General features: G+C 37.4%; 1 protein-coding gene and 1 long non-coding RNA gene across 3 annotated transcripts; one reads left to right on the top strand and one right to left on the bottom strand.

Annotated features, from left to right (window-relative positions):
* Nucleotides 1-48: 48 nt before the first annotated feature.
* tchp (trichoplein, keratin filament binding) lies at nucleotides 49-11,127 on the bottom strand. The gene is made up of 13 exons (XM_023269915.3): nucleotides 11,025-11,127; nucleotides 10,414-10,608; nucleotides 6,462-6,672; nucleotides 6,320-6,376; nucleotides 5,925-5,993; nucleotides 5,356-5,529; nucleotides 5,154-5,266; nucleotides 4,993-5,059; nucleotides 4,729-4,901; nucleotides 1,489-1,570; nucleotides 1,221-1,406; nucleotides 949-1,092; nucleotides 49-848 (listed from the first exon to the last, which is right to left on the bottom strand). Exons 2-13 carry the CDS (start codon nucleotides 10,602-10,604, stop codon nucleotides 816-818), a joined length of 1,500 nt encoding a protein of 499 aa, XP_023125683.2. The 5' UTR covers nucleotides 10,605-10,608; nucleotides 11,025-11,127; the 3' UTR covers nucleotides 49-815.
* On the top strand, nucleotides 1,624-22,391 carry LOC118470264 (uncharacterized). Of its 2 annotated transcripts, XR_008602104.1 has the most exons (5): nucleotides 1,628-3,111; nucleotides 6,495-6,659; nucleotides 10,377-13,414; nucleotides 14,545-14,693; nucleotides 21,896-22,391. It is a non-coding gene; the product is annotated as an uncharacterized LOC118470264 (long non-coding RNA). The 2 variants fall into 2 exon arrangements; XR_008602103.1 differs by having other exon boundaries at nucleotides 1,624-3,111; nucleotides 10,377-14,693.
* The last annotated feature ends 1,756 nt before the right edge of the window (nucleotides 22,392-24,147 follow it).

Genomic DNA, 24,147 nt, shown 5'->3' with positions numbered 1-24,147 from the left:
TTTATCATGTTTACTTTTTTGTTGAATTAATACAATGTGCACAATTAATTTGATTGTAATAGTTTTATTTTTAAAAAAAGTCTACAAATTCAGAATAAAAAATAAAAACTCCTTGAACAGGTCAAAAAGTGCAAAAGCCCATCAGTTTTTCTATAAACACGCAAACAGCCAACTTTAAATTAACATCAAGATAGCACGATATATGGCCTGCATAAACTACAGGAATGTTTTATCCTTCCAAAGGCACTGAACAGGTTCAGTTGTTCAAAATCTGTTTCAAAACAGTAAATGACCTGTGCATATGTTTAAAAAGCTACTGATTGATGCAATTGTTCCTGTTCTCTATGCTGACTACGACACATTTCTTCACAACACAACTGCAGTGTAAGAGATGGTGGACAAAATTCACAATTCTTCATCTGTCCAAAAATGTATTTTAAACTTTAAAGAGTCTAGAGTTTGTCATATACAGTGAGCAGGTCAAGTTCACCCGTCTTACTGTCCTTCCCCTGTGGGTCACTAAAATGCTGCCCAGGAGAACAATCAGGAGGTTTGTACTGAAACAAAATAGCACTTGACTTGATGAGCTTTGAAATGCTGAGGACGGTGAATTCTTCCCTCCATCTGTCACATTGGCACCATGTCAGGAAGCACATTTTCATGGCCAGTATTGATAGGAGGAGCAATTACACTGACAAAATGGCTGTTATGATTTACAAAAGAGCATGTGAATATTGTTTCATGAACATATTCTTTAAAGCTAATTACATACAGAAAAATCTACATCTCACAATATAGTTGGACTTGCAGGTTGCTCATGTCCAGGCTGATCGCGGCCTACTGTGTATCTGAAAGGGACAAATTCAGGAATATTTTAACATTAAAGAACATTTCCTAAATTGGAACTTGAACATGTAGAATCAGTCACCAATAATCTCCATCTTTTACCTTCTCCTGGTACCCTTGCTTGGCCATCCTCTGCATTTCAAGCCTCAGCTCCTCTTCTTGGATACGCTGGGCCTCCCTCTGCTCCTCTTCCTCCTGCTCCATCCTGCACAGCTCCTCCCACTGCTCTTGGTGTTGCTGCTCCACCTGTGTAACGTACACAAACAAATTTAGGTGTGCTCTATTTTTAAAAGCATATAGTCTCATGCTGTGAGTTCAAATGCCCGACGAAAACAACATGCTTTGAAAACACAAACTATCGCAATTTGTCCAACCTGTGCGTTTATCTCCTGCATCCGAGCTGTCCGACGGCCCCCTTCTTCCTCCTTCTCCCGACGTCTGATCTCCCTCTCCAGCTCCAGCTCCTGGATCAGCTCTTCTCGTCTCTTCAGCGACTCCTCCTGAGCCTTGTGGTTCTTCTGCATCTTCAGCTCCAGCTGTTGCTGTCTTTCCACAAGCACCTTTCCAAGGAAGAGGCCGGAGTTTTAAAAATGTAGTAATCAAATCATTTAAATTTAGTCAAGACATTTGAAACACATTTACCTCACGCATGAGCCGTTCTCTGGCTTTCCTCTCTTTCTCCCACTGAGCTTCTCGTTTCTCCCACACACGTTGTGCTTCTTCTCTAAAACAGGAGGATTACATTGGTTTGTGTTTGAGGAGAAGAAGTCTCTTCCTGTAGAGCTGACACCAGAGGGCAATATGTTTGACCTACTGGCAACAGGCAGGTAAGTGTTGCAATTGTGGGACTGTACCAGTTGGTGGCGGTAATGCAGCAAAAGGTTGTTTGCTAACCGCCAAAAAAAAAAAAAGACTCAAAAGAAGACTAATCGAAGTGGAGTTCATGGCTGCCGCTGGTAAAGCTAAACGCAAGTTACGTGATGAACACAGGACATTTCAACAGTCATGGGAGGAAGAATTTGCTTTTGTGGAGGTAAATAACAAGCCTAACAGTGTGCCTTCTTTGCCAGAAACAGTCCATTCCAAAACGAACGAATCTCCAGCGCCACCACGACAGCTGTCACAAAGACTTCAAAGCTGACTTTCCACCAGGTAGTAATATAAGAAAAGACAGAATATGCAGTCTCATTGGAAATCTTCGTGGTCAACAAACTGTTTTGAGATTCAGCTGTAAAGAAAGTGACAGAATCACGGAGGCATCATTCAAAGTAGCGTGGAATGTATCAAGGAGTCGGCGGCCTTTCACTGAGGGACAGCTGATTTAAAAAAAAAAGTGTTTTCTGGACTGCAGTGAGTCCCTTTTTGCCGAGTTTAAAAAAGCTGAGATCACCAGACAGATATCCAAACTGCAGCTTTCAGATTCAACTCTCAGCAGACGTGTGGAAGACATTTCTGATCATTTGTTCATAAAATTGATCGACGATCTTCAGAAAACGCAGCTCTTCAGCCTGGCCATAGACGAGTCCACTGATGTGTCGGATACAGCGCAACTTATGATATGGGCTCGGTTTTTTAATGGTGACACATTCATGGAGGAAATGTTTGCTCTTTTGCCACTGACTGGCCAAACAAGAGGAGAGGACGTTTGTTTGGCACTCACTGACTTTTCCCAGGGACCAGGGAGAGAGATTGATTTGGGGAAATCGGTGTCAGTTACCACCGATGGTGCACCGTCGATGGTTGGAAAAGAAAGAGGACTTGTTGCATTATTGAGAAAAGAAGACGCATTTCCAGACTTTTTTTTTTTTTTGCCTACCATTGTATTCTTCACCAAGAACAGCTCTGCTGCAAACTCACAGGTGGTGAACTGAAAACAACGATGGGTAAGGTGGTGAAAGTTGTTAACTACATTAGAGGCCATGCTCTTAAGCACAGACAGTTCCGCACCTTAGTAGAAGAATATGACACACTCAATATGAAGACCTGACGCTGCACGCCGCAGTGCGATGGATGAGCAGAAGCATTGTACTGGAGAAGTTTGTGGATTTACTGCTGGTGATTCGAGCCTTCATTGCGCAGAGAAAGCATGTCGATCTGTATTATGTCAACGATGAGAAGTTTGCACTGGAAGCGGCTTTTCTGGTTGACACAACCAAGCACCTGAACTCCCTAAATTTGAAGCTCCAGGGAAACAACAAATTGCTGCCTGCCTTGGTGAATGATGTTTCTGCTTTCATGGAGAAGCTCTGTCTTTATCAAGACCAGGTTGGTGACAATGACTTCACACACTTCCCAAACCTACGTTCACAGGTCAGTCAGTTGCACAGTGTCTTATTTAAACCTGCTATCTGTGTTCAGTATTTGGGTGAACTTGCCAGTGGCAACATCTACACTGCCACTATTTTGTTACTGAGACACTTCAGAAAGTTTTTTTTCCTTATTTTAAATCCTGCGTGAATTTGACTTTGCTTCTCCATGCTAAGAAATGTGATACAATGTCTTGATTTCAACTGAGGCCTTGTCCACACGTAGCCAGGTATCTCACAAAACGAAGATATTTTTCTACGATTCGGCCTACATCCACACGAAAACGCAGATTTACGTAATCGAAAACGATTCTTTTTAAAAACTCCAACCAAAGTGAAGATTTGCGAATTCTCCGTTTTATGCGTCTGCATGTGGACATCAGTAACCGGGGTTTTGCGTTTCGAAACGTCACCACCTGCGACAAAATATGTTCTTACGTCACATATGCGACCTGTGTTTACATTCGGTAACAGTATGGATGCTCTCACAAGGTTTTGGGCGCTGTTTCTTGTACAGGCGCTTTTTACTTGCTTGTTTTTACAAGCCCACATACTGCTCCACATTCAACAACACAGGCGAAGGACGACATTAAGGACGGTTATTCTCCACCACCTTGCTAGGATTTGGGGAACTACTGCCACCTAAAGGTCCGGCATGCTTATGAATGTGCTGAAAAACGCACTTATGCGGTTAGGTGTGGATGAAGTTTTTATCTAAAACCGAGGTGGTGTGTACGTAAGTTTTTTTTCTAGACGGAGGGGACAGGATATTCGGCTTTACAAAAACCCTGCTACGTGTGGACAAGGCCTGAGTGTAATTGTTTTAGCTTTGACCTCTTCTGTCAGGGCTGCCTATTGATGCACAATTTCTGTGAATAATGCACACCTATATGTTTTTTTATTTCATTTGGTTATACCTCATTGCTCAAAAAAGTAGGTCACCTAAAGAGCTATGTTCGTATGTTTTACAGTGGTTGGTTTTTGGCCATAGATGAACTTTTTTGTGATGTGCAAGATTTAATTTTTACTTTATTTTTTGGAGTAGTAGGCCAATTAATTTTTATAAGCAATCTCTTAATTAATTTACTTTTTTTTTTTTTTGAATAAAGCCTACTTATTTTTTGATGTAATTTAGTTAATTTCTCAAAAAAGTATTGCTTGAAAAATATTTTAAAAACTTTGAAACAGTACTTTTGTTTGTTACAAAAAAGGTGCTAATATGTAGTAAGTATGTATTTTGTGAATAAAGCCCCATTTTGTAATTTGATATATATGACAATTTTTTTAATGTCATGACATTTGGCCTTTTTGCTTTTACTGGAAATGCAGAAAACAGCCACAAATAGATCGATAAGGCCAAGTATAATATATTTTCAACAAAATCTTGTTTTACTTTTACAAAAGCCTAATGAAATTGTCTTTCTATTGTAGTGCATTTAAAATATTTTGTTATTGAATATTATCTTGATTATTTAAATGTCTTTTACATAATTCAGTCATATTTTTCTATGTGGCCCATGAGCAATGGTAAGTTGAGTAACCCTGCTGTAGAGTAATATTGAATCTGGCAGCCCACCTGTGTAGGATGTCAAACTCAGCCTCCCTCTCCTGCTCCAACTGAAGCTGTTCTTCAATTACACGTTTCATCCAGGCAGCATCAGCGATAGCTCTTTCTCTTCGAGCGGTTTCCATTCTCCTGTCGTCCTGCTCTCCTTCAAGCAAGGCTGCCAGGATCTTACGATCGGCCTCCTGGTGGACACATAAGGTTTCAAGGAGAACATCAGAATCAAAAAAGATGGATGAAACCTGAAATAATACTCTGCAGTATCCACAGATTTACCAGTTCCTCCTGCACTTGCTGGGCTCTCCTCTTCAGCTGAGCTCGATATTGTCGGATCAAGAAATGTCTGGTGAAACACAAATCTAATGAGCCCAATATTTTACCTGAATCAGGTATCACAACATTTGTGATCAGTTATTAGAATAAAGAGCTTCCCTTACCCCATCTGAGACTTCTTTCTCCTTTCCTCCACTTTCTGCCTCTCGTCCTCGATCTTCTCCAGCTCCCACTGCTGGATCAGCAGAGCCTCTTGCTCCTTTTTTAGACGAGTGGCCTGACAGCAAATAAAACATGAATATATTTTAAAAACACATCTGCAAAACTAATTTTACACAGCCGAGATATTGCTGAAGTTCTGAATACCTCTTCCTCTCTCAGCTTCAGTTCTTCCATCTGGTGGCAAAGCTCCTCTGCTCTCTTACGCTCCTCTGCTTTCTTTTTCTCCTCTGCTTGCTTCATCCTCTCCAAAGCTTCTTTTCGGGTCCTCTCGTACTCATTTTCAAAGCGTCTCTTCTCCGCCTGTTTTACCACCTCTTTCTGCATGTTTGACGAGATAGGTCACTTACAGTAGGTGTCAAAACTTTGTCAATTATGTACCATGTTGAGAATTAACCAGAGTAGCTTGCAGATTTGATACTGTGCTCACAGTATACATGAGCAGTGTTTAATTAAAAATGGACTTGTTGCATAAATAATTGGTCATGTAAAAGGATAATGACAAATTTAACGGCTTGTAGGTCTTAGGTGTCACCAGCGGCTCATGAGAGGTGATACTACACAGTACTGGAGTGATGGGCAATTTTTTTTAACAATTTAGTCTGAATGAATTTGAGTATCATCACAAAGGACATACAGGTCAGAAACAGTTATTAAAACACTGTAGTAAACAGAAACTGACAAGTTTTGTCTGACAGCTGGAATTATTGTCGTACCTCTTTCTTCTCAGATATCTGCTCCTGCCATTGGCTGACAACATGATCTTTATGTAATGCTGACTCGACCTGCAGACAGATTAAAAGACTGAGTTGTGACATAGCTGACACAGAGACACTGATGAACCTTACCCATAGTGGAAGGGATACCAGAACATTTTATTCACTTGAGTCGACACTGGATTCAGGTTTACAAAAAGTCATGGAATATCTGCATCACAAGCCTTATAGGTTTCCAGATCAAATGGACTTCTGGACAAAAAAGTGTCTGTTTTCTCTGCTTGCTGGGCTCTTCAGACATACGGGATGGTATCATGATTCCTGAAGCCATTAATCACTTCATCAACAGCCATACTTTGAGATTTGTCACTTTTGCATCACTTATTTAAACTTACCTCTCGCAGTTCTGGGTTGTTTTTCTTCCAATGCTCCTTCAGCAGCTCTTGCGCAAGCTAGAGATAACAAATAACAGGGATTATACACTTACATGGCAGAAAGCCATGATACGAAAACATGCAACTATCTCAATGCAGTTACCTTTTTTCTTCTTTCCTCTCTTGCCGTACGAAGCTCTTCAGTTTTCTGTACCAGCTGACTTGCCAAGGTGCTCCTGTCAGGGACGACTTCCCGGAGCTCCGCCTCCAGCTGGTCCTGCTCCTCTTGAAGCATGGCCCTGAGCCGATTCCTGCGCTGCTCCAGGCTGGCCTTCTTCTCTTCCTTCAGTCTCTGTTTATGGTAAGCTGACATACTGACAAAAAAGTGGGAAAAAATTATTTAGGTTGTCTTCCTCTCGCATCTTTATCTGCTGATGAAACTGATCAACAGGGTGGAGAACTGTACAAGAAGATACAGTCCTAAAAGATTATCTATGTAGTCAGGGTAGGTTTACTTTTCTACACAAACATCACACCACACATATTTATGCATGGTTACACCAATTTAAAGGCAGACACGAATGTTTTTACTACACAAGGAAGGAGCCACTAAACACTGAAAAAGAGGCAGTGATTTGTACATCATTATTCTCAGCATATATTTAAGATAATAAAATTAAGATAATAATATTTAAGATATTACTTCATGGTAATGCAATCAACATTTCTATGTGTGATCATATATTTAGTTGATGTATACTATGATTGTTTCCTTTTTCTTATCATTAGATAAAAGATTAAATTATTGAATTTACTAGGGAGATGTATGTAAAATAACACACATAATAGGCTGCAAAACCATGTCTAAACTTTCAAACATTAACTTTATATTTAAAAAATGTAAATTGATTTTTGCTGATTGACACTGTACAGATAATGATTACAATGATAAGAATCACTTGGCCAAATCAATAGTTTTACCTCATGGGAAACATTTTTCTGTCCTAACAGAGAGTCCTGTTGAGCCTGAGTTCCCTAAATGAATTATAATTTACTGAGAGAAATAGTTTATAGATCATTGCCTCTTTGAAAGTGTTTAACTGTTTTTTGCTACTTTTATCATACACAGAATTATACATTGAATAATTACTTACGGAGCCAAGTAACTGAGGGCAAGAAAAGAGAAACAGTATAATAATATACTATATAATAATAAGCTCATGGCAATGACATTAAATACTAATGTGAAAATGAAAAAACAGAAAAAAAATCCTCGAATAGAAAGCAATACTTAGTTGGGGTAGTTTATTGTTCCTCTATTGTTTTAGAGCTTCAGCAGTAGACTGCAGTTGTTGTTCATAAAGACATTTCCCCTCCCATCCAAGAAACCTCAAGACTGCGTTATAAATACCTGATAAGTGGTGCTGCAGACCCTGTCCTCTGTTTGGAGATATAACATTAATGGCTTCCTGCACTCCTCGCTTAAACCATCTGTCTTCACTGTCCAGAATATGAACATTGTTGTCCTAAAAAGAATGATCATTATTCTTCAGATGCAGGTGCATCTTTCTGAAGAGCGTATTCTCCTGTGTTGCGCCATGCGCTCGTAGCAGTGGTTTAGTCTCCCCTATGCATAAGTCTGTGCACTCCTCACTACATTGGACTGCATATACAACATTGCTCAGCTTGTGCTTGAATTTTTTATCCTTTGCGTGAACTAATTTTTATCTCAGAGTACTGCTGGGTCTGAAGTGAACCAGTATGTTGTGTCTGGACAAAATCCTTCTTAGTTTCTCAGACACACTAGCTCCATAGAGGATGCCAATATTGTTCCGCCTGTTCTTCTTTTCATTTCTGTTTGATGTTGTGTGTTTTGACCAGCTCTCTTTGCTGACTTCATAAAGGCCCAGTGGGGATAGTCACAGGTTTCAAGTGCTTTCTTATGTGTGTGGTCTTTTTCCTCTCTCTTGGCAGGGACATTCTCAGCCTGATGCTGTAATGTTCGAATATCTATGATATGATGAGTCACCATAATCCATTATGTCAACGTGAGAAAATGTGTTGACATCAATTGATTTCATTATAACAAATGTTTTCCTTCAGTATCACTATGCAATTTTTTCTCAAGACACCAGTCGTTTTTGGCTCCAGTCACTGGCCAAGTCTTGGTGGCAGCAGCAGAGTCCAACTCAGATAAACGTTTCCTAAGACCAAAGGCTTCAAAAGTTTGAGAGTTCTTTAAAATACCACAAAAAGAAAAAGGTGTTTTTACACTGTGAAGAGAACAGAGAAATGAACAAACACCTGAAGAGAAAATACACAGAGTTATTTCTGTCTCTGTTGTCAGACAACATAACACCTATAAAATGGGGACTGACAGGCAGCTCATTAAGGCTACATGTTTACTAGCAGTCACTTCCAAGCTTCTGCTTCTGACTCTATGTTCATCAAATTCAAACCTACTACCAAAGTCAGCGAGTAACCGAACAGGAAGAAAGGGAGCTGCTTATGCTGGTCTGTGCTTTTTCACTGATAGAAAGCTGGATTTCTTTTAGAGTTGCAGCCCTGACTTAAGACATAACACCCTATATTTTAATTATCTTGATCATGTCGGAGTTTCCAGTTTAATTCTACAGTTCAGCACTTTATTATGTAAACCTTTGTTTACATTTTACACTGACATGCAATTTGTCAAAAATAAAACCAACTTGAAAGAAATTGTAATTTTCCTTTTTTGGAGGAAAATAATAATTTAGATCAATTCATTAACTGGTAGAACAGTGTATAGATTTTAAAAAACTAAACAAAAGAAAAATAGTCATTAGTGGCATCAAACAAAGGAGGGGGTCTACAACCCTACTTATCAGTTACTTATAACTTTCTTAATAATAATGGATTAGATTTATATAGCGCTTTTCTAGACACTCAAAGTGCGTGCAATGGATCCAGTATTCATTCACTCACACATTCTCACTCTGATGGTGGTAAACTACATTTGTAGCCACAGCTGCCCTGTGGCAGACTGACGGAAGCGTGGCTGCCAATCCGTGCCTGCGGCCCCTCCGACCACCACTAACATTCATACACCAGTGTGAGTAGCTGCACTGGAGGCAAGGTGGGTAAAGTGTCTTGCCCAAGGACACAACAGCACATGACTAGAACAGAGCGGGAACCAAACCGCCGACCCTTCAATCATTGGACGACCCGCTCTACCACCTGAGCCACAGCCGCCATCTTGAGACTTCCCCAGAAACTTTCACCACCATTAACGTCTTGAGTCAACTCTCACCTGCCAGTTTTACAACCAATCACACTGACTGATCAAAGATATGAGTCTTGGGTCTTACATTTACCATTAACCATGTAACTTGGGAATGAGAATAAATATGTGGGACTTTCCACCAGTCAGTTAGAACTGAAGAAGACTCGTGGATGAGAGGTTAAATGCCTTCAAGAGCAAAAAGAGAAGCAGAGTTGTCCTCTACTGAAGCTCTTAGAATTACTGTGGATAACCTGGATGACTGAGAATATACACCGATCACGCGTAGCATTATGACCACCTGCCAAATATTGTGTTGGTCTCGTTTACACTGCTAAAACTCCTCTGACTCAGTGAGACATGGACACAGGACCTCTGGGGATGTCCTGTTGAACCAGGATGGTGGCAGTGAATTCTGTGAGTCTTGTGGGTTGCAGGATGGGATCTACCTAGATCAGGTTTGTCCTGGCACATCCCACAGATGCTCAGTAAGATTTAAATCTGGGGAGTGAGGAACCTGGGTGAACACCTTAGCTCTGTTGTGTCCCCCAGGCCACTCCTAAGCAGTTTTTGCAGTGTGCCAGGGTGCATTGTCCTGCTGAGGATGGCAACTGGTATCAAGGACTGCTGTTGCCATGAGAGGTTGCTTGACCTGCGATGTTTAGGTGGGTGGTGCATGTCAAACAGCCACATGAATGTCAGGGCTCAAGGTTTCCCAGCAGAACGTTGCATTATGACAAGATGATCAATGTTACTCACTTCACATGTCAGTAATCAGACTGTTGGGGTTGATCGGTGTATATTCTCATTATGTTTCAGAGAATGGTGTAGTGTGAAATCGTTTGTATGAGGCTACCTCTGCTGGTAGGAGTGACGGGAGCTCCACGCCGCCTGTCTCTGGCTGCGGACACTCTGCTCTCTGAAGTACCGAGCATGCAGCTCCCACTGCTGCCGCCACCGGGCCTCCTGCTCCCGCTGCCGGGCCAGCTGCTCCGCCAGGACTCGGGACCGGCTGGGTACATTGGCCGAGAATGTCGGTAGAGCCATGGACCTGAGTCACAGTTAATAAATAAAACATTCGTAGAAATTACCTCAAACTAATCCTACCTCACATTTCTTGCTTTTTTTAAAAAAGCTGGTTAGTTATTGGTCCAACATAATGCTGCCTTAGCTAAACAGTTTGTGGTAACTGGACGGTGAAGGATCTCATGCACACAAAACAGCAAGTAGTCGGTTACATTTATATCACTGCTAATGTCTTGTATGTTTTGGTTATGAAACGTTTCTCATTTAAGGTCAAGAAAAAGAAAAAATTAAACAGTACGAACAAAGCGTTTACAGCTCTCACTACCAGCAACACTTCAGCAGTTAAAGACCTCGCAGCTCCACAAACACCTCTTTGACCTCTTGTTGCTGAGGCAGACTGTCTCCCCCTGATGATTAGTAAAATCATTCTGCAGAGCTCACCTTTTTCAAAATCCTTACAGACTCCTTTGTCACGTCTCTGCCTGTATTCAATCTCCAGCTTTCCTTAGTAACCGATCCACTTCCTAGTTACTCCCACGCTACGGGATGAAATAAAGGTCAAAATTACTAGCTGGGTGAAAACGCGAAACGTATTTCCTCCTGGTCTTTTTATTTGCCACACAAACCCTATTTATTATTTTGACCAATAATGGTGTCTGGTTGCTGATATAGGTCGTTCACCTGTAAACTTCAAGGAAAATGTTTTCCAGGGAATACAGCAGTATTGAGTATTTATTGATGATATATCTAGGCATTGATTTGTGGTGCATTTTCTCTCTCAGCTCTTTGACTACAAGTCGTTGCAATACCATCAGCATTATCAACCAAATACTAATGATGCTAATACTGATGATGGTGATGATTATGTGTGTCTGTGTGATCTTATTGTGATGCAATAAGAGGCCACTAAGGGAGAGTAAACAGCTTCCCTCCAGAATAAGATAAACTTTATGAACATTTTGATGTTGGTCTGGCTTTAACTCCAATATAATTGTTAGATAACACATAAAAAAAATACAGAAAATATTTTGGATTATGTTTTATGCTTATAACGTTATGACCCTACAAACATGTACACAATACAAAGGTTTGTCTTTATTTTTAAATTGCACACCTGTTTGTTGCTCTGACTGCAACATAGAGTCTATCTATCTAACACATATGCAACTATTTTTGATTTTTTTTTAATGGTTTGATTATTGCTGTAAGTAGTTTGGAACACACAAATTTGACTTTGTTATCATTGACATTTAATTTCGCCATATGTAATTAGACGATGGTGTGCATAATTTATCAGAAATCTAACATTAACAATGCTACATATCCAGAATCACTGATTTCCATCAGGTGCTTCTTTTTCCCAATCAGAGGGATATTTTCCTCAAAATTTCTTAGTCTTGCACATTCCTGTATTACAAGTTTTTAGATAATCAAAAACCCTCCACATGACTCTCATGTAAACAGAAAAAAATGTGTATTCTTAAAAAAAAAAACACAATTTATTTTTAATAGCAAAATATTACATCACTATACCTCGAAACCACTTTTTCATATTTTTCCAGACCATTAAAATGATTCCCATTTCTTTTTAAGGATTACCAAGGCCACTATCAACAAAGAAAGACCTGTAATGTAAACTGACTATATCTAGTGGTCAAGTCAAGGTCTAGCCTTTGCGCTTTCCAGTAGAAAAATAAACTTTCAGTTACAAATTAACCAAGTTAAATACTGAAGACCCTACAGTGTTATTCATGATGTGGATTTACCTGAATAATTGAAATATTTAGGATTCAAACCCTAAAGAAGTTAAATAAAATACAACTTTACCTGATTATAATACACAATAAATACCCTATGATGCTTTTTATTATAGATTACTGAAATAATGTAAATATTTAGAATAAGACCATACATTGTTATTAATTATGGAGGTAACTGATTAATCTAAAACTAAAGTTATGACCGTACTAACACATACACTCAAATTCAGCAAATCCAAGGAGTCCCTGGAATTTCTATGAGCATACTTTGTTGTTATTTCAGACTTTATCTAAAATATAAAATAATAAAAGTAACAAATTTAGTAGGCAATTAACTCATACTACAGCTTTTATGATATTAAAACTAAATATGAAAATCTTGAAAAGGGGAACCAGGTCATGGAGGAAGGTCGGTGTACGGATCTGGTAATTGGATTTTCCGTTCTGAAACGGGTATTGGAAACAAAAAACGAGTGGTTATTTTATTTTCGTTTTAAAATACAAAAATTAAAATTGAAATACATGGCGTTTTTCCTTTTCATGATCAAAAAGGGATATACGATTTTTTTAATGCTTGTTTTTCCTTTTATATTTAGAATAACAAGAAAGTAAAATCAGTAAGAGACAGAAACGAAAAAAGGTCCGCTTTTTCATTTTCTGAGACCGGAAGTGGTCATCAGGAAGTGTGGAGCCAAACAAAGTACGGTGCATAGACTGTATATACATTTTTTCCCGTTAGTTTTCATGGTCAAAATGAGAGATCAGGTGGCCGATCCAAAAATAAATCAATATTGAATTTTATATAGAGCGTTAAAGTTTTGCAAAGCCAGGGGGCGGGGCTACTTGATTGACAGTCTGGTCTGGAATGATTGACAGGTCCTATGGAGGAGGCAGCCGAGACTCTGCGCTCCTCGTTTGGATTAATTCTGATATAATAACTGTTGGTTTATTTATCGATGCAGCAGCAGAACATTTTCTGCAAACAGTTTTCCTGCCCGTTGGCTTGTTTTAACCAGTTTTCTGCCTTCGGTTGATTCTACCAGCAGACACTGAAAGGACTCTGATAGTTCGGTAAGTAAATGTTTATTTTCGTATCGGTGCCGCTTTTAATGCACTTTATATGCAGCTTTAGTGTCAGATATAATGTGTGCCATGCACTCCAGATGTTGATGGAGTTTGTTTCAATGTGTGTTGACCAGAGAAGAAAGTTAGCATAGTAAATATTAGCTTTAATGTTAGCGATGCTAACTGAGCTAGCTGCTCAGTCGTAGCCTGATTAAAGCTAACGTAGCATCAAGTTAATGTGTTGAGTTTCATGTAAACGGCTGAAGTGTGTTGTGTTACTGTGATGTGGTTCATTAAGTTCATAAAATTGTGGCTGGTTGACATTAATGTAACGTTCAGGAAACTTAAATGTGATTAAAACAGTAATGTTAATGTTCTAGTTGTCAGTAATCAGCTTTAATTTGACACTAAAACAGACTGATAGTTTTAAATGACATCAGTTTCATGAATTTGTTGAAAATTGTCTCATTTGTTGTTGTGATACTGCTGCTGATTCATTAAAAGCAGATGATCCGTGTTGAAGACACGTTTAGTTCTAGTATCAGAAGTACAAGAAGGAAAATGGAAGTTTAGTTCTGCTACGTCAAAGATTTCAGGAATAAAATAACTAAATGAGTCTTTATGCCTCAAACTTTATTTTACAATAAAGAAATAATGAAATAATCACAGATAATAAAAATATAAATAGCAGAGAAAACCGGAGAGAATAATTTCCTGAAAAGTCTGTGAAGGACAAGCAGCTTTTTATCCTGAAAGATCAGAATCAGCTCCAACATCTGCATCTAACAGCATCAAGTCGACCAGAAAAGAAAAAAGAAAATGATTCCTTTCTGATCACATCTGTTCTGCTGCTCACAGTCTGCTGCTGCTCACATTCTTCACATTTATAGTCCACTTTTAAAAGTTCAGCAGACAGGTGCTCTGCTTTGGAGTGTGACGATGTCGTCGGTGATGTGGAGAGTGACGTTTCCGTTTCACCCACAGTGTGCTTTAGGGCAGCCGGGTCGAACTTGATGTTTGAAATACTGATCGACAGCTCAGATTTAACTGTCTGTAGTTCCTTTTTGATGGATGTTAAACTTTCATTCAAAGCCGCTAGGAGCTGGGTCTTTAAAATAACTGCCGTCTCGTTACAGAGTGAAAGTAGCAGTTCCTCCTTAAGGTCAGAGATTGCAGCATCTGAGGGCCTCTTCAAAAGAAGACGTAGTTGATGAAGGCGTTCTGGAGCAGGACCAGAAAGACCACGACCAAGCAGCCTTGAGATCTTTGGCAGCGTCTCCCTCAGGTGGGTGTCAACAGTGTTCACGGTCAGGTCTGTGGTAATCCCATCAAAAAACAAAACAGAAAAAACATTTAGATTATAAATCAACATGTAACCAAAGCAGTCTGTATAACACCATAGTATAGGATGTAGTTCAGAAAATGTCAAAGTATAGTATACTTTTCAAGAATAACATAGTATGGCCTGTAGTTCATAGTATAGCATGTCAGCAAAAAACCCCAACTGATTATTATGTGGTTCAAAAAGTGCCAAATGATAGGATGTTGCCTAAAATTGTCATGTATGATATGTGGTTCAAAAAATGTCATAGTGCAGTATATTGTCAAAATAGTATGTTTTTCAAGAAAACATGAGAGTATAATATGTCGTCTAAAAAATGCCAGAGAATAATATTTCATTGCACAAGTACAGTATAGTAGTTTTTAAAAGTGTTCAAATTCCTATAATTTGTTGCTAAAAAAACAAAACAAACTAAAACAAGAAAAGTCATAGTAATGTCAATTTAAAAAGCCTATAGTATAGAGTGTCACCCAACAAATGTCATAGTATAGCATGTCGCTCTAAAAACGTCATAGTATAGCATTTCGCTCTAAAAACATCATAGTATAGCATTTCACTCTAAAAACATCATAGTATATCGTTTCGCTCTAAAAATGCCATAGTATAGCATGTCGCTCTTGAAACGTCATAGTATAGCATGTCGCTCTAAAAATGTCATAGTATATCCTTTGGTCCAAAAAGCGTCATAGCATAGTATGTCATCCAAAAATCATCATGGTATAGCATGTCGCTCTAAAAACATTATAGTATAGCATGTCGCTCTAAAAATGTCATAGTATAGCATGTCACTCTAAAACTGTCATAGTATAGCATGTCACTCTAAAAACGTCATAGTATAGCATGTCGCTCAAAAAACGTCATAGTATAACATGTGGCTCATAAAACGTCAGAGTATAGCATATCGCTCTAAAAACGTCATAGTATAGCATATCGCTCTAAAAACGTCAGAGTATAGCATGTCGCTCAAGAAACGTCATAGTATAGCCTTTGGTCCAAAAAACGTCATAGTATAGCACGTGGCTCTCAAAACGTCATAGTATAGCATGTCGCTCTAAAAACATCATACTATAACATGTCGCTCTAAAAAAGTTATAGTATAGCATGTCGCTCTAAAAACGTCATAGTATAGCATGTCGCTCTAAAAACATCATTGTATAGCATGTCGCTCTAAAAACGTCATACTATAGCATGTCGCTCTAACAACATCATAGTATAGCATGTCGCTCTAAAAACGTCATAGTATAGCACGTCGCTCTAAAAACGTCATAGTTTAGCATGTCACCCAATAAATGTCATAGTATAGCATGTCGCTCTAAAAACATCATAGTATAGCATGTCGCTCTAAAAACGTCATAGTATAGCATGTGGCTCAAAAAACATCATACTATAGCATGTCGCCCAAAAAACATCATAGGATAGCATGTCGCTCTAAAAACGTCGTACCATAACATGTTGCTCTGAAAACATCATAGTATAGCATGTCGCCCTAAAACATAGTATACCATGTCACTCAAACAAGGTTATAGTATAGCCTTTGGTCCAACAAACATCATAGTTTAGCATGTCGCTCTAAAAACGTCATAGTATACCATGTCGCTCTAAAAACGTCATAGTATAGCATGTGGCTCAAAAACCGTCATAGTATAGCATGTCTCTCTAAAAACATCATAGTATAGCATGTCGCTCTGAAAACGTCATAGTATAGCATGTCGCCCAGAAAACATCATAGTATAGCATGTGGCTCTAAAAACGTCATAGTATTGCATATCGCTCTAAAAACGTTATAGTATAGCATGTCGCTCTAAAAACGTCATAGTATAGCATGTGGCTCAAAAAACATCATACTATAGCATGTCGCCCAAAAAACATCATAGGATAGCATGTCGCTCTAAAAACGTCGTACCATAACATGTTGCTCTGAAAACATCATAGTATAGCATGTCGCCCTAAAACATAGTATACCATGTCACTCAAACAAGGTTATAGTATAGCCTTTGGTCCAACAAACATCATAGTTTAGCATGTCGCTCTAAAAACGTCATAGTATACCATGTCGCTCTAAAAACGTCATAGTATACCATGTCGCTCTAAAAACGTCATAGTATAACATGTTGCTCTGAAAACATAAAAACGAAAAAAAAATGCGATTTTTCATCATGTTGTAAAAACCATACCATGAAATAATGTAAAGGAGGCCGTGCAAAATGTTATGGTAAGGTTTTCTTTGAAAAAAAACAAAATCATGAATTTTGGCGCAAAAATCGCCATAGTATACAAAAAAAATGCGATTCTTCAGCATGTTGTAAAAATGTGCCATGTGATGAAATAATGTAGAGGAGGCAGTGAAAAACACTATGGTAAGGTTTTCTTTGAAAAAAAAATCATGAATTTTTGCGCAAAAAAACGCCATAGTATATGTCGAAAAATGTCATTTTTTAACATGTTGTAAAAACGTGCCATATGATGAAATAATGTAAAGGAGGCCAGGAAAAACACTCCAGAAATGTTTTCTTTGGAAAAAAAATCATCATGAATTTTAGCGCAAAAAAACGCAATAGTATACTATGCCAACAGAAAAATGTGATTTTTCAACATGTTGTAAAAACATGCCATATGATGAAATAATGTAAAGCAGGCTGTGAAAAACACTCCAGAAAGGTTTTCTTTGAAAAAATAGTTCATCATGAATTTTGGCGCAAAAAAAATGCCATAGTATACTATGTCAAAAAAAATTACTATTTTTCAACATGTTGTAAAAATGTGCCATATGATGAAATAATGTAGAGGAGGCCGTGAAAAACACTATGGTAAGGTTTTCTTTTTTTAAAATCATCATGAATTTTGGCGCAAAAAAACGCCATAGTATACTATGTCGACAAAAAAATGCGATTTTTCAACATGTTGTAAAAACGTGCCATACGATGAAATAATGTAAAGGAGGCCGTGAAAAACACTCCAGAAAGGTTTTCTTTAAAAAAAAAAAACCATCATGAATTTTGGCGCAAAAAAACGCCATAGTATACTATGTCGAAAAATGTCATTTTTCAACATGTTGTAAAAACGTGCCATATGATGAAATAATATAAAGCAGGCTGTGAAAAACACTCCAGCAAGGTTTTCTTTGAAAAAAAAATCATCATGAATTTTGGCGCAAAAATCGCCATAGTATACAAAAAAAAAAATGCGATTCTTCAACATGTTGTAAAAATGTGCCATATGATGAAATAATGTAGAGGAGGCTGTGAAAAACACTATGGTAAGGTTTTCTTTGAAAAAAAAAATCATCATGAATTTTTGCGCAAAAAAATGCCATAGTATACTATGCCAACAAAAAAATTTGCTTTTTCAACATGTTGTAAAAATGTGCCATATGATGAAATAATGTAGAGGAGGCCGTGAAAAACACTATGGTAAGGTTTTCTTTGAAAAAAAATATCATCATCAATTTTTGCACAAAAAAACGCCATAGTATACTATGTCGAAAAATGTCATTTTTCAACATCTTGTGAAAACATGCCATGTGATGAAGTAATGTAAAGGAGGCCGGGAAAAACACTCCAGAAAGGTTTTCTTTGGAAAAAAAATCATCATGAATTTTGGCGCAAAAAAACGCCATAGTATACTATGTCGAAAAATGTCATTTTTCCACATGTTGTGAAAACATGCCATATGATTAAATAATGTCAAGCAGGCCGTGAAAAACACTCCAGAAAGGTTTTCGTTGAAAAAAAATCATGAATTTTGGCGCAAAAATCGCCATAGTATACAAAAAAAATGCGATTCTTCAACATGTAAAAATGTGCCATATGATGAAATAATGTAGAGGAGGCAGTGAAAAACACTATGGTAAGGTTTTCTTTGAAAAAAAAATCATGAACTTTGGCGCAAAAAAACACCATAGTATACTATGTCGAAAAATGTCATTTTTTAACATGTTGTAAAAACGTGCCATATGATGAAATAATGTAAAGGAGGCTGGGAAAAACACTCCAGAAATGTTTTCTTTGGAAAAAAAATCATCATGAATTTTGGCGCAAAAAAAAAACCCATAGTATACTATGTCAAAAAAATTTTTTGATTTTTCAACATGTTGTAAAAATGTGCCATATGATGAAATAATGTAGAGGAGGCCGTGAAAAACACTATGGTAAGGTTTTCTTTGAAAAAAAAAGTCATCATGAATTTTTGCGCAAAAAAACGCCATAGTATACTATGTCGACAAAAAAATGCGATTTTTCAACATGTTGTAAAAACGTACCATATGATGAAATAATGTAAAGCAGGCTATGAAAAACACTCCAGAAAGGTTTTCTTTGAAAAAAAAAAGAATTTTGGCGCAAAAAAAGGCCATAGTATACTATGCCGAAAAATGTCATTTTTCAACATGTTGTGAAAACATGCCATATGATGAAATAATGTAAAGCAGGCTGTGAAAAACACTCCAGAAAGGTTTTCTTTAAAAAAAAAAAATCATCATGAATTTTGGCGCAAAAAAACGCCATAGTATACTATGTCAAAAAAAAAATTGTGATTTTTCAACATGTTGTAAAAATGTGCCATATGATGAAATAATGTAAAGCAGGCTGTGAAAAACACTCCAGAAAAGTTTTCTTTGAAAAAAAAATCATCATGAATTTTGGCGCAAAAAAACGCCATAGTATACTATGTCGACAAAAAAATGCGATTTTTCAACATGTAAAAATGTGCCATGATGAAATAATGTAAAGGAGGCTGTGAAAAACACTATGGTAAGGTTTTCTTTGAAAAAAAAATCATCATGAATTTTTCCGCCAAAAAACGCCACAGTATACTATGTCGAAAAATGTCATTTTTCAACATCTTGTGAAAACATGCCATGTGATTAAATAATGTCAAGCAGGCCATGAGAAACACTCCAGGAAAGGTTTTCTTTGGAAAAAAAAATCATCATGACTTTTGGCGCAAAAAAACGCCATAGTATACGATGTCGACAAAAAAATGTGATTTTTCAACATGTTGTAAAAATGTGCCATATGATGAAATAATGTAAAGCAGGCTGTGAAAAACACTCCAGAAAGGTTTTCTTTGAAAAAAAAATCATCATGAATTTTTGCGCAAAAAAACGCCATAGTATACTATGTCAAAAAAAAAATTGTGATTTTTCAACATGTTGTAAAAATGTGCCATATGATGAAATAATGTAAAGCAGGCTGTGAAAAACACTCCAGAAAAGTTTTCTTTGAAAAAAAAATCATCATGAATTTTGGCGCAAAAAAACGCCATAGTATACTATGTCGACAAAAAAAATGCGATTTTTCAACATGTAAAAACGTGCCATGATGAAATAATGTAAAGGAGGCTGTGAAAAACACTATGGTAAGGTTTTCTTTGAAAAAAAAATCATCATGAATTTTTCCGCCAAAAAATGCCGCAGTGTACTATGTCGAAAAATGTCATTTTTCAACATCTTGTGAAAACATGCCATGTGATTAAATAATGTCAAGCAGGCCATGAGAAACACTCCAGGAAAGGTTTTCTTTGAAAAAAAAACATCATGAATTTTGGCGCAAAAAACGCCATAGTATACTATGTCGACAAAAAAATGTGATTTTTCAACATGTTGTAAAAATGTGCCATATGATGAAATAATGTAAAGCAGGCTGTGAAAAACACTCCAGAAAGGTTTTCTTTGGAAAAAAAAAAATCATCATGAATTTTTGCGCAAAAAAACGCCATAGTATACCATGTCGACAAAAAAATGCGATTTTTCAACATGTTGTAAAAATGTGCCATATGATGAAATAATGTAGAGGAGGCCGTGAAAAACACTATGGTAATGTTTTCTTTGAAAAAAAAATCATCATGAATTTTTGCACAAAAAAACGCCATAGTATACTATGTCGACAAAAAAATGTGATTTTTCAACATGTTGTAAAAATGTGCCATATGATGAAATAATGTAAAGCAGGCTGTGAAAAACACTCCAGAAAGGTTTTCTTTGAAAAAAAAATCATCATGAATTTTTGCGCAAAAAAACGCCATAGTATACAAAAAAAAAAATGCGATTCTTCAACATGTTGTGAAAACGTGCCATATGATGAAATAATATAAAGCAGGCTGTGAAAAACACTCCAGAAAGGTTTTCTTTGAAAAAAACATCATCATGAATTTTTGCACAAAAAAAACGCCATAGTATACTATGTCGAAAAATGTCATTTTTCCACATGTTGTGAAAACATGCCATATGATTAAATAATGTCAAGCAGGCCGTGAAAAACACTCCAGAAAGGTTTTCGTTGAAAAAAAATCATGAATTTTTGCGCAAAAAAATGCCATAGTATACTATGTCAAAAAAAAATGCGATTTTTCAACGTGTTGGTCCAAAAAAGTTTAGCATGTCGTCCAAAGAACATCATAGTCGAGCATGTCACTCTTAAAACGTCATAGTATAGGATGTCACCCAAAAAACGTCATCGTATAGCATGTCGCTCTAAAAACATCATACTATAGCATGTCGCTCTAAAAACGTCATACCGTCATACTATAGCATGTTGCTCTAAAAACGTCATACTATAGCATGTCACTCTAAAAACGTCATAGTATAGCATGTCACTCTAAAAACGTCAGAGTATAGCACGTCGCCAAAAATACATCATAGTATAGCATGTCGCTCAAAAAACGTCATATCATGTCCAAAAAACGTCATAGTATAGCATGTCCCTCTGAAAACGTCATAGCATAGCATGTCGCTCTGAAAACATCATAGTATAGCATGTCGCTCTTAAAATGTCGTAGTATAGCTTTTGGTCCACAAAACGTTTTTTTGTCCCGGCTGTCTGAAGTAGGTGAGGAGCAACACAACAACAGTCCAAACGCTGGTTTCCAGAGGGTTCGACGAGTATTTATTTGAAACAGTAAGTTTACAACAACACAACATGTGAGGGGGTTAAAAGCAAATGGGTGTTAGTAAAATAAAAATAAACAGAACTAAAAGTGAACTTCACGTTGACATTGATGGGCATTCTCACCAGGAACAAAGTAGAAGATTATCAATACGAAAAAAAACTCTTCCTGTTCACCTCTTAAAACCCAAAAACACACTGCAGTAGCACCCTAAACTAAAACTACCAATGGGTTTCCTGTTTTCCTTTCTGAACAATTCAAAGGTCCCTCTCTATCTCCCCACACATCCACCAACCACTGGAACACATCTCCAAAGTTCTGCCAGGCCAGCTCAGCTTCCCCTCAGAAGAAGTGCAACCACCTACCAGATGAAGGAGCCTTTTGAGAGGCAGCTGGCATCGTGATTGGACTGTACTTTGGTCTGTTCCAATCCAGCTTCAGTTCCAGAGACGGCAGGCGGGACGAGTCAACGGAGGCCGGGTGGACGAAGGCATGCAGCTGAGTACAATCCAGAAAACAACAGAGAGTGCAGCGGCCCAGGGCCGCAACAGAGTAGCATCGTATGTCTCTTAGAAAACATCATAGTATAGCCTTTGGTATGAAAAAACACCATCATATACATCGTATATTGTACAAATAACAAGTCAAAGGAAAGAGACATACATTGTAGAATTGTAGTAATTGTGGGCTGACTGATTTACTGATTATCAGTATTTTATTTTTTACTGATTTACTGTAATAAATACATTTTAAAATGGCGCTACTTTGGCTCTGAACCTTTATCTACCTGTGGTCACTCTGTCTTCTGGAGTGATTTGATTGGCTATACGTCACGAAAAAAACTCCTTTAACTGAACATCTGTAAACAAAACAAAAACGTATCAACAAAGTTTTCTGTTAAAGTTTGTGTTCTTGTAAGTTTAACTCCAAGATTATAAATACTTTCATTTACTGCAAATATATACCCAAATGAATATACTCCAAATGTCTCACTAATAATGATTATCAGCCTTAAAAACCCACAAAACACCCCTCTATACTCAACCACACTTAGTACAGTCCGGTTCCCCCTTCTATAAATCTGCTTGGAATCTTCCACTTCCTGTTTGTCAAAGTGGCCTTCTATCTGGACAGGTTTTGTTGGAGCTCATGCAACAAACATTTTGGGTAACTGCACTTTAATATGGATGGATGACACTGAATTAGAGTCTGTTTTTATGAGACTGAGTTAAAATGTGTAGCTCTGTCATTAAACAGGAAATTATTTCTCAGAATTCACAGAGGAAAGTCTGAAATGTTTGCTAGGTTAGCATCACACATGTTCTTTGGCTCAGCTAAAGCTAACTCTCTCCAACTTCTGGATCTCTTGAGTTGCTTGTTGTTAAAATATCTTGCTATAGGTGCTGAAGCTCAGAAAGTCTGAGATGTTTGTTCAAAATCAGGTCATTCTCAAGTCTGATCTGAACTGTCCTCTTTTGTTTGAACTTTCCTTAAACTTAGGAGTTAATGACAGAGCAGCACATCCAGACTCAGTCTCATTTATGTAGAGATTAAACTTCAGTGTCATTCATTGATGTTAAAGTGCAGTTCTTCAAATGTTTGTTGCACATGCTCCCGACCAAACCAGTCCAGGTGGAAGACGATGTGAAGAGAAAGCTCCAGAGGATGAATGTCACACATTTACGTTGGAAAAAAATGTCCTTTAATTAGACATTGTCATGCAAAAGTTGGATTTCCCTTTAAAGATGTTCAAATCTTTGAGTGTTTTGTTGATGTTGGTTTCTAAATGTTTTCTGACACTCGGCCCCAAAGACAAAAACCTTTTACGAGCTGCAACAATTCACACATTATCAACTATCTTTCTGACTAAACTAAGATAAAAAAATGAAAAACTGCCTGATTCCTGCATCATGAATGTAAATCTGTTTGGTTTTTATGACAGTAAACTGAATATATTTGGGTTTGACATTTTATAAACCAAAACAAGAAATGAATTAGTGGAGAAAACAATCAACAGATTAATAGACAAAGACAATGTGTTTTCCAACATATGTGGCTGAATTACTCCAACATTACAAGATAGATACAGTTTTAATTCAAATTTATTTATATAACACCAGTTACAGGTCAAATTGTCTCAAGACGCTTTATTTTTATAAAAATATGACAAAGTGAGAAATTTAAACATCTTGACTAATCCAATTTATTATTTGGTTTTTAAGAGACTAATGGACAACTAAAGTAACTTTCTCCACTAAAACTAATAAACACGAGGTTGAATAGAAGGAAGAGTTTAAATACTGCATTCCCACGACGACAAGAATAAAGTTTGTCAACAAAAAGTAAATCTGCTGGTGGATTCCATTAAAGTCCTAATAACTGATAATAAAGTGTGATACTAAAGGTTTGTGGTGCTAAAAATCTCAAAGTAAAGATGTCGAGTTGAACATCTGGATGGAGGTTGATAAAAGTTGACCAACTCCATGGATTTTATGAATGGTGGTTAAAGACCTGC

This window comes from Amphiprion ocellaris, chromosome 6 (assembly GCF_022539595.1).
Source record: "Amphiprion ocellaris isolate individual 3 ecotype Okinawa chromosome 6, ASM2253959v1, whole genome shotgun sequence".
In the NCBI taxonomy this organism is placed as follows: domain Eukaryota; kingdom Metazoa; phylum Chordata; class Actinopteri; family Pomacentridae; genus Amphiprion; species Amphiprion ocellaris.
The sequence above is the reverse complement of the archived record's forward strand: the minus strand, read 5'-3'. Positions and strand labels throughout refer to the sequence as shown.